Source organism: Lepisosteus platostomus, chromosome 9 (genome assembly GCF_059453375.1).
Source record: "Lepisosteus platostomus isolate fLepPlt1 chromosome 9, fLepPlt1.hap1, whole genome shotgun sequence".
NCBI lineage: Eukaryota > Metazoa > Chordata > Actinopteri > Semionotiformes > Lepisosteidae > Lepisosteus > Lepisosteus platostomus.
The window spans coordinates 59,874,489-59,885,685 of record NC_142619.1 but is presented as its reverse complement, the minus strand read 5'-3'; the positions used below and the strand labels follow the sequence as shown (position 1 = coordinate 59,885,685).

At 41.2% G+C, this 11,197-nt stretch overlaps 1 protein-coding gene across 3 annotated transcripts in view; it reads left to right on the top strand.

Moving 5' to 3' along the window:
* The first annotated feature begins 1,718 nt into the window (after positions 1-1,718).
* Positions 1,719-11,197, top strand: part of LOC148655348 (serine/threonine-protein kinase 38-like) — a 47,603-nt gene continuing 38,124 nt past the window's right edge. The window contains exons 1-4 of one of the 3 annotated variants that reach the window (XM_088645912.1): positions 1,719-1,803; positions 2,758-2,872; positions 6,594-6,694; positions 10,301-10,873. In XM_088645912.1, the coding sequence (XP_088502038.1) occupies positions 1,762-1,803; positions 2,758-2,872; positions 6,594-6,694; positions 10,301-10,477 (435 nt within the window). In that variant the 5' untranslated portion in view covers positions 1,719-1,761 and the 3' untranslated portion in view covers positions 10,478-10,873. Of the gene's footprint in view, positions 1,804-2,757; positions 2,873-3,047; positions 3,296-6,593; positions 6,695-10,300; positions 10,874-11,197 lie in introns of those variants that run through there. The other 2 variants (XM_088645907.1, XM_088645910.1) reach the window with 2 other exon arrangements.

Genomic DNA, 11,197 nt, shown 5'->3' with positions numbered 1-11,197 from the left:
GCTAAAGAGCGCCCACCTGACCCGGCGGCTTCCGGGCGCGTTGCCGTGGTTACGTAAGATCGAAGACCGGAGGAATCCAGCCCCAAAATCTGCAAATACAATAGGGTGATCGTTATTTTTTTTTAAAAAAAAAAAAGGTCGTTGACCTTCTTCGAAGAAAGAAAGAGAGAGGAAAAAAAATTGCCAGACCGAACAATGCTGTTTTTTTGTTTGATTTTTTTGAAGGCGATTTCGACATTTCAGCCAGGCTCGTTGCTCTACCCGTTTGGGCAGGCCTCCCGACAGCTCGGCAGGTCACTCTGGGATTAGCTGGGGACATTTCGCCATGGCCAATTGTATTTGTAATGCGGGTGATCCTATTAAAGCATCACGCACCTCAGATCGCGTCTGATAAAATTAACCCCAGCTGCTTCCTTGGTCAGCCGTACCTGGGCGAAAATAATGTGGATTCAGCACATACTGTGTACACAGAATAACCTTAAATCCACTATTTACAAATTTCACAAGGACCAGTCCAGTCCAGTTTATTTGTCATATGCACAAGTGCAATGGAATGCTTGTTTGTTTGTGCGCTCCAATACAAACACATTAAAGGAATCACCAAAAACAAACACATAACAACAGCAGCAGCAACAACAAGTTAAATAACATACAGCGTAAAACAAGTCAGACGAGCAGTGAGAAAAAAAACACTTCAGCATGAGTCAGGGGTAGGGGTGGAGGTCAGTAATCTGACAGATTGTGGGAAGAAACTAAATCTGGAAGTTCGTGCCTTTATGCTCCTATAATGCTTACCAGGGGAGAGAAAAGTGAGAAACCAGGATGACTGGTATCTTTAGCGATACTTCCAGCCTTCCTGAGACAGCGAGTTGTAAAAATGTCCACAATAGAGGGGGGCTGTACCCCAATGATGGACTGCATTGACCTGATCACCCCCTATAACGCCTTCCAGTCAGACAGCGAGCTGCTGCCAAACCACACTGTAATACCACACGTGAGCACACTCTCAACAGCACACCTGTAGAATGTGGCAAGGACAGCTGAAGATAAACCAGATTTCTCAACTGTCTGAGGAAGTAAAGGCGCTGTTGTGCCCTCTCTGTAGAGGAGCCAGTACAGTTGACACTGGTCAGGAGTTACAAGCCGAGCCAGAGAAGTTTTTGTTGTTCTAGTATTAAGATACTTAGCCCATTTAGTATCTTAGTAGATACCTCAGTAAGGTGTTGCTGAAGTCTGATCTTGATTAAATAAAAGCATGATGTAAAAGTAAATGTTTATTTTCCTGTTTACGCTTTTCTACAATTTATACACACTTACATAAAATACAATTCATATGCTTAATAGTTATAGTTCGTTGTTTTGAATGGAAGCTGTCTTGGGGTAGCAGCATCAGGCGGAAAAAAGTTTCAAATGGCACCCGATTTGCCTGTTTTATTGCTGGAGTCATTCCACTGCATCTGTTAAGAGGCACACCTCATGTCGTGCAATACTTCGTGGTTACAAGTAAACACTCGTTTAAAGAGAGAAAACTGGCTCAAAACCAAATTATTTCATGCTCACTTACAAGATCTAAATTTATCCCAACTCAAACCCTTTGTGCATATTCTACAGCAGTGAAATACCAGACTCCCCTCTGTGACCCCGTAAGTACGCCTTTCTAGAGCCAGGAAGAGCGTGTCAAGATCAGCGCCTCTCATTGGCTGAGGCCGCCGATCTTCCTTCAATAGGAAGGCTGCTTGTTAGGACTGGACTTTCCCAAACATGGCGGATCGGTTGACACAACTGCAGGATGCTGTAAATTCTGTAAGAAATGAATTTGGTTTTCTAGGCAACGTTGAACGAAATTTAAATGGTTATTAATAGTTTATTTCATGATCTCTAATTATCGAGAACGAAAAAATACGAACGGTTACCGGTTTTATATTGTCGGAATGTTTTTTTTAATAAGCTGTTGATTATATGTTATCCTGACCATTTGAATACTCGTGTATTTAATCTTTTCTAATTTATAAATTGCTTTCGGTGTAGATTTTCCTTTTAAAAACTCAAGCGAAATGATTTATTAATATCTGTAAGTTTGTAACAACACTCCCAGATAGTAAGACTTCAGTAACTGTATTCGGATACAGTTCTGTCTCCCTGCTTAATGAAAGTTTAAACATTCTCTTTGAAAATGCTAAATACTCCAGAGCTGGCGTTCTTGGTTCTGTTTGTAGTGAGGTATTTGTACTGTCGTAGCTCTTAAAAGCGAAGACCCAAATCTGTGATTTCTAGTTCCACTCGAATGATTGATTTTTACCAGTTTTCTGGCCTTTGATCTTAGTCTTGCCCATAATGACTTTCAAGCAAATACTTTTCAAGATATCTCCTGTGCTTAACTACATTCCAGTTGGGTTTAATATTATAGTTCCCATCTACCTTTCTGAATAACTTGGATTATTTTTCGGTGATGTGCAGACGGGTGGCGATGTTACTGTGAAGCATACCGTAAGTGTTCTTAATGCTATGTGGGCCAGCTGAATAAATTCAGCCAAGTCAGTGAAACTAAACTAAGGGGAGATGAAATCAAGCTGCATGGTTTTCATGCTAATTTCTCATCTCGTTGTGCTGTTTAATAGCCGAAGAGATTTTAAAACTACTAGCAGGTAGTTCAGTTTAAGAGTTTGCCGAGCAGAACTGAAACGGTTCTCTTGGAAGTAGAAGCTGAAGACTCAGGTTATCCAGGACCTTCTGTTGAACCTTCTGTTGTCGCTGCAGTTGGCGGACCAGTTCTGCAACGCCATCGGAGTCCTGCAGCAGTGTGCGCCACCAGCCTCCTTCAGCAACATTCAGACTGCCATCAACAAGGACCAGCCATCCAACCCCACAGAAGGTCTCTGTCTGTTCTCCTAAGATGATCTCTTGTCAGAGATAAAGTTACTGGTGGGGGGGTGGATATTTTAATATTGTGTAATACCTCAGTAAAAAAAGAAATAAGGATACTGATGAAGGTCAATAACTGTCCAATAGCTATTGAAGTGTTTACCTGTACAATTCATAATTAATAGGTTTATTCCATGCTGAAAGGAGAAGAAAGAAAACGCAACATTTTGGCTGTGGAGCCTTCTTCAGGTGTGAGAAAGACAGGGCAGACAGCAAAGATTAAATAGCACAGGAGAACAAAAGCTGGGAGAGTGGAGGAGGCGGGAGCAGGGGAGAGGCAGAGAGGCCACTCAGGCGGTGCGAAGTGGAGAGAGGTGAAGAGAGGACTGAAGCCGAAAGCTGCATGTGAATAGAGAAGATCACACGAAAACAGGTCTGTCGTTGAGAGAAGGGGGAAGGCGTGAACCAGGTTTCTGGATATTTTTTGTTTCTGATGTCTTTCTGCTATGGGAGTAAAGAAACCCTGATCAATGTGATCATGGCCACCTGAGGTGAAATGAGAATCTAAGGGCTTGGAGAGATCTTTAATCTTCACAGCCCTAACATGTTCTCTGAAGCGGTCTCCGAGTCTCCTTCCTGTTTCCCCAGTATAGACAGCTGGGCATTTCCTGCAAGAGATACAGTAAAAGAGGTCACCTGGGTGATCTGGAATTGTCCTGAAGGGCCTTGAATGAGTGTGGTGTTAGATGTGTACTTGCAGGTGATACAGCTCTGTTGCAAGGGAAAGTGCCTGGTGTGGATGGCTGCTGAGGGCGGTCAGGGGAGCTGTGAACAAGAAGGTTATGCAGATTAGGTGGTTGGCAATATGAGATGATGTGGCAATCAGAAAAGAGGGCCCCAGTGGAGGGATCAGCCTGTAGGATGGAAAAGTTTTTATTAATAGTCCTGGGGTTAGAAAGTGTGTTAGGGTGGAAGGGAAGCACCAAAAGAATGCAGTTTTTAGGTCAGGGGTTCCTGATCAAGTTGATGGTCCGGGGGCTGTTTTTGGCTCAGGTGAGGGCCCTGTCAATAACGCTGTTAGGGTATCCTCTGCTGATGGAAAAAGGAGTGCATTTTGAGGGCTTGGTTCTGGAAATCCATGTCATCACTGCAGCGTCGTCGTAGCCGAAGGAACTGTGAAAAGGGAGATTTTTAGTGTGTTTGGGGTGAAATGAGCAATGAGTACAGGAGATAGCTGTGTGAATCTGTGGGTTTGTAATTGACTGAAGTAGAGAGTCAGGGATGATTAATGGATAGGTTTATGTCTAGAAAAGGAAGAGTATGGAAGATATGTTAACTGTATATTTGAGGGATGGGTGGGTTGGTGAAGTGATGCAGGAAGAAGTTCATAATTATTCACATAGTGGTGGCCATACCAAAAAACTGAGCTTGGCGTTTTTTTACTCTCTAACAGAAAAGGCTTTTTTAACAGTTACAGTGGTTTTCAGTGCATAATGCATTTGTTTAGAATGTTTGCGGTGGGACTTCAGGCCAAAAATAATAGCACTAAAATACACAACAGTATTTTTGTACTAAGGAAGGATGAAGTTATTTTCTGATTAAATCATTTTCCTTTGTGATTTCAAAGTGTCAGTTTTGTTGGATGTCTTTCCATGAAGAATAAAACATTTGATTTTTTTTTTTAAAAAGGCACTTTTATCTTTGCTTGCTCAAATCCAGCAATGCATGAATATGCAATTCTAGAGAAGCTGACAGAGCAAGGAACTGACCCTCAGTCATCAGAAGGCAAGGATATATCCAGTCACTGGGCAGAATGGTTTTAGAGCCCCTGCCAGAAGAAAAGACTTGGTTTTCATTGGCAGACCTTCCACTACTGTTCCCAAACAGAGTAATCCGCAAATCTTTATCCTGTTGAAAGCTGCTGGAAAGCTGTCATAATGGGTGAAAGGTGCCCTTCAGTTCAACACATCGCTATCCTCAGCGCAACCTCACCTGAGTTTGAACCGGCCAGAAGACGGGGAGGGGTCTGGGCTACAGGCATTCGAGAACAGAGGCCCGATGTACCAATGGGTTGTATTTTGATGAGTGAGTGTAGCTGGCAATGTTGGAAGTGCGGTGAACAGCAGAAATCATAAAAACCTTTTCCTTCCTCTGTAAGATTTCATGATTGCCATTGGACTGCATTTTCTCTGAGTCACTCTACACTACCTGTTTACGATAACTGCCAGTATCTACTCATTTTCCACGAACAAGTCTAAGCTTGTTACATTCCCTCTGGCCTGTTACTAATATATTTGGCACATTGACATCACAGCCTCATTCTCAGCTGTACAGAAATCCATACCGGTTTTCTTTTGTTGGGAAAACTTCTATCCATTTGCATGTGATGGATTCTGATTTTGTACATGGTCTTTTGCAGACACTGGAGTTCTTGATTAAGCTACACCTTTATATAACTACTTGTCCTATCCTTAAACTTTCATGAAAAGGTGTGATGATTTTTTTTTCTTTTGCTGTATGTGATGTTAAAGTGTTTTCCTTCTAGTAAATAAAGATACTGCAACTAGTTCTTGTACTGTTTCCCTGATGAGACAGTTTGAGTGACCTCAAATTGGATTACCTCAAAACTCATGCTGGTAAAAGAAAATACAATTTCCTTCAAATACTTGAGTTTCCAAGTGAGTACCGCAGGTTGTCTCATGTTTTGGGTTAAGGCACAAAAAAAGGCAGTGTAAAAAGTTTACTTCTGTTTCTCCCATGTGTGGTTTCTTGTTTAGCTGGTGGGAGGAGGGGATTACCATTTCAGGCACTTGTTTGAGCTGTGCAGCACATGGAAATATGGTATTAGTGGTCTTGTCAGTAGGATAAGGTTATTTAAGTAATCTTTTAACCAAACTGTGCATGATGTAGTGAAACAAATGAGACTTCCACTAATAAGCATCTGATACATTACAGGCTTTACAGGAAATCACACTAACGTAATCCAAAACCAGGTTCTAACAGAACAGGGGTCTGCAACTTGTTAACCTCTGTATGACTCATGATATTGTGCTGTTCCAGTCCAAGGTTGGTTTTTTTGCTGTGTCTTTTCCATTTTAGAAGTATCATATTTCTTACCCTTGAAACCCCTGCATTCTGCATTTTTTCCCCCGCCCTTGAGGACATTCTCATGGTGCTGTGTCCATGTTCTGCATATTTTACACCCATGTAGGATCTGCGTCCTAAAACCTTTGTTTGCTTTATTTAAAGTAATCCTTATCGTAGTATTTGATTCATTTTGCACCATTATTCAGAAACTACCAAACAGGGCAGTGATGTTGTGATGCTTTGGCCATTCTCTAATCTGGGAAAACAGAGAGGGTTTTAATTAGGCTTCTAGTTTTAAAGCTGTCTGGAGGAACCAACTTAGCTTCCTTAGAATTCAAACAGTAGAAAACCTGTTCGTGCAACACAGTGTTTTAATCCAAGTTCTCAAGAAGAGTGTTTTGTCTGAACTTTTACGCTGATTAAAAAAACTACATGGGATGATGCACAGAAGAAGACATTATATATACTCCCTTGGTTTATTGAAAAATCTGTAATGGAAAATTTTGTTCCCATTTTCACTTGATGTTGACCTTAAATCTCACTTGAGGTAAGTACACAGCTTAATTTAGTCTGCTCCAAAGTTGAAGATGTATAGTAGGTGGCTTGTCTCTGCTTTTGTTCAAATGCCCTTTTTCTGCTTTCAGAATATGCCCAGTTGTTTGCTGCTTTGATTGCCCGAACTGCAAAGGACATTGATGTGCTGATCGACTCGCTGCCTAGTGAGGAGTCAACTGCAGCCTTACAAGTAAGTTTCATTTTTTCGTCTTTCTCTTTTATACTGCCAGAGTTTGGAACTGCGGGGTCCTCCCATATGGGGGGAGCGTATGTTTGTCTTTTTTATTTCAAACTGGCTGGGCACTAGGTTTACAAGGAATGTTTTGCTTTTCTGCGTTTTTTTTGCCACCATCTTGTTTGTTTTAATCAACACCTTTATGGGGGCAGTAAATACATGTGTTTTAGGCACAACCACGATAAGTATAAAATCTCTGAGAAGAAGTCCTTTTCAGACCTTTTTCCAATTGCTTAAGTTACTGTACTATTGGCTGGTCATGGTAATATTTTGGTATCCTATACTAAATGTTGCTCATCTCACAGCCTATGAAAAACGAAGTCTTGTCTGGTGGCTTAACTGTCCCTTTAATAGAGGTTACCGAGGAAAGAAGGCTGTCTATCTTACTTTTGCATTTCAGACGAAATCTGACAAAATCACCAAGTACCTTACAAATTTGTCACAACAGGGCACGTTGTAAATATCAAGGTCTAAAATATAGATTTTACTGAATTCAATATTCAGAGCTTATAAAATGTCCATGAACCAGGAATAGCTGACAATGGCTGAATGAAATCTCAATCTTCAGAAGAACTGAGCTGTGTTACTGAATGCTTGTTTGGGTTAGGTTAGGTGAGAGCAATGTCCTCTGCAGCTGCCTGAGAGGCAGCACAGTTGCTTTTACATCCAGACCACAGAATATATCTTTATCAGTCTTATCAAAAATCTTAAGCAACCCTCAGAGTTGTTTGGCTCTTGACACACGGCTAGCTTATTTATAGTACATCCCTCTGCATGTGAAAGAGCTTGAAGACAGGATCCACTGTGGGGCTCTCAGCTAAATCAAAACATGCTCATGGGTTTTGTGTTTTTAGCAGCAATGGCTTTATGGACAGCAGTGTGTGTCACAGCATTGTACATCTAGCTTAAAAGCCAATAGAAAAACAGGCCTATTTGGGGAGACATTCATGTGTGCGATACAGTTTTTCAGGCTTTGAAATGAGTTTCACATCTTGGATAGTGGGTGTGTGGCTGTCTATAACAAGCCTACATTTCATCAATCAGTGAAAAGCTGAGGAAAGATTCAGAGCTGTCCTGACTTTGGTCAGTTGGAACACTTACTGTAGGCGTTTGAGTTTTTAGGGTTTCCCAAGTAGAAAAATGACTGGTCCTGTCAATATGGTTTTGCATAACGGTTTTGAAAGAAGAGTGATGCAGTGCTGCAGCAGCACGTGTTTGGGAGTTCACACAGAAGACTTTAAATCTCTTTAAATGAAATGCATTGAGTGTCATATCAGTGACTTAATTTTCCCAGTTTGTATGTTATTGAATATCAGGGGTCTGACATTTAGGTGTTTTATTTTCTGATGCCCCTTTTGTGTTTGTTACATCAAATTCAGTGTTAAAATGATTGTATAGTCATATATTACTTAGTAAGTACCTGCTGCAATGTTGCACTGATTGTTTCTTAACAAAGCTGACTCGTTATGCACTCTTAAGGAGGTTTTGACACAATCCAACTGCCATTTCCTTTTGTTACATCACATCACAACTGGCTTTAGGTCAACTGAATTGGGTTTGCCTTCCTGTTGCAGTTAAACTATTTTCCATGAATGTGATTAATCTAGAACTAAAAGCAGAACAATATCTAGAACAGAATGGCAGGTCAATTGAGATTTTTCTGCTAACTGTTTGCAAGGAGATGTGTAAATGCTGCGTGGTGTAAAACACAAATGCTGTGATTTTGCTGTTTGTGGTCTCACAGACATGAAGTGTTGGCACTGTTTGTAAATGTTACCTGCCTATAAGCAAGCTTTGCTCAATTTAGTGTGGATTTGTTATGTCATGTAACCCATAATGCTTAACCCTAATACTGCAAACAGTTTAGAACAGACTTTGAGGTCCCTGTGTTCAACTTATTCCCAAGAGCATTTATATTTTTGCCAAATAAAGAGCTTAAAAGGTGGATATGCAGTGTGCTGGAGTATTACGTTACAAAGCAAGAATTGTCTTGTATGGATTTTTTTTTTTGCAATCGGAAGATTTGTTGAAGGCACATGCCTCAGCAGGATGCAAAATGGCACATCTTGCTCATGTAGGGATATGTCTTTTTTTCTGAGGTGTTGTGACTCATTTCAACTAAAGGTTTAATTGCATGCAGCACTGTCATACATGCTTGGTACCACAAGCGTGCTGATAATCAGAGATATTTGTCAGAATATGAGCAAGTTCTTTAATAAACACCTTCTAACTGTTTACTTTTATCTTCTGTTGTCCGTGGCAGGAAATGGGATGTGGTAATATATCTTCAGTAAGCAGTTCCTCTTTCACACTTTATTACAGCCTTGGTGCTGCATTCAAGTGAGAACTTTGTGCTTCTAACATTAATGCTGGATAATTTTATATGTAATTAAAATCTGTGCTTAAATTTACAAACATGCCCGTTTTTATCAGACGTTATGCCAAAAAATAAAGCACATTGCATAGTTTCTGGTATAACTCAGGAATTTGGCAGTTTTTAGAATGCTATGATTTCAACGATGAGATAGTTCTACATTCTCTCAATGAAATGGATATTTCACTGTGCCTTTTAAATTAACAACACATCCATTGTTGAGACCTTGCTTGGTGGAAAAAGCCAATCCTTAGCAAAAAGAAAAGATGACAAACATCTGGAACCCTAGCTTCACAGCTTCAGAGTCCTGGGTTCAAATCTGTCAGTCTTTGAGGAGCTTTTATGTTCTCCCTGTGTTGGATATTTCCAGGTGCTCTGGTTTCCTCCCATAGTTCAAAGACATGCTGTCCAGGTTAATTGCCCTGTGCATGTGAGTGTTTGCTTGCCCTGCAATACAGGGGTGTCCCATCTGGTGTCCTGTGCCTGACGTTGAGACTCCTGCTAAAGCAGTGTTTCGCCTTCCTGGTCCTGGAATATTCCTGTGCCTTCTGTTGTTGAGCTGCTGATGAATGAAACTTACTCTGCCAGCAGATTTATAACTTCTCACTCGGTTCTTAGTCTCACAAGTCATTTATATTGATTTCAAAGAAATAATTCAAATGGATCTACATTTCAACTTTTTGCTTTCTGAACAGTTTACCAATTGCTGCTGCCGCTGCACAGGGGGGAATGATGCGGTCAAACTTTCTTTAACCCAGAGTTTAAATTCCACTTTGTAAGTCTAAATGGCAGAAATTCTGAAACCCAGCTTCTGATACAGAGTTGATGCTTATTTTGAACCTTTTTTCACTGTCCAGAGACGGCAGAGTGTTTTTAAAAACAAGTCATTCTAGCAGAGGTCCAGTAAGCTTAATGCTTTATGAGGTGGAATGAAATCAGGAGGTGACTCCAGTGTCAGGACTGGGAAATGCTACTCCGGAGATAAATTGGCCGCCGCACTGAAAGTAGATGGGCCTGCTGCTCCTTTGACAATGATTGCTTCACAGTTCAGGAACACATGTAGAGCTGATGCCATCACACAGCCGAGAGGACTCGTATCCTTTCATGAGGCAAAACTAGTAAATTTGTCTGGAAAAATTGAGGAAAAAGGTTTGTGAATTCCCCCCCCCACTTTTTACTTTACTTAGGCTGCAAGCTTGCGCCAGCTTGAGGAGGAGAATCACGATGCAGCAGCTCGACTGGAGGAGGTGGTGTATCGAGGGGACATGCTACTGGAGAAAATCCAGAATGCTTTGGCAGACATTGCGCAGTCTCAGCTACGGACGAGGAGTGGAGCACCCAGCCAGCCAGTTCCAGACTCCTAGCAGCAGGGGGCAGCACCCAGCTGTACAAACACAACAAGCCAACACATCTTGAGGACTTTTTTCTTACATTGAAAGCAAGATGCTTCCATGAATGCCAGAGTATGGCAACTATGTGGGAAACTATCATGTTAATGATTATTTAGCGCTTGCTTTTAACTGACTGAAGTGCCCATTAGAGATATTTTCTGTACTTTTTGTTAATGTTAACTTCCTAATATTGTACATTGTGTATTTATATCCTTTCATGTCTAATTCTAGACACATGTTCACTACTAGGTCAACTAAGAAATCCAAAGTTTTTTTCAACCTCTTTTTTTGTTGTCAGTTGTTAAATTGATGAAGTGAACAAGGATGACTTTAAACCCCTAATTTAATTAAAAACAAACACATAAGTGATGACTGTCTGTGTACTGTTGAAATGGCATGTGGCTGCATCCCATGAGCAGCTGTAGTTAGAATAATGCCAGTTACTTGGGTGGTGCAGTGGCTCTTTGACTAAGGATCTGCGCCTGTGGCTGGAAGGTTGCCGGTTCGTATCCAGCAGCCAGCAGAGGATCCCTACTCCGTTGGACCCCTTAACCCCAACTGCTCCAGGGGTGCTGTATAAATGGCTGACTCTGCGCTCTGACCCCAAGCTTCTCTCCCTCTCTTGTCTCATGGAGAGTAAGTTGGGCTATGTGAAGAGACAAATTCCTAATGCAAGAAATTGTATATGGCCAA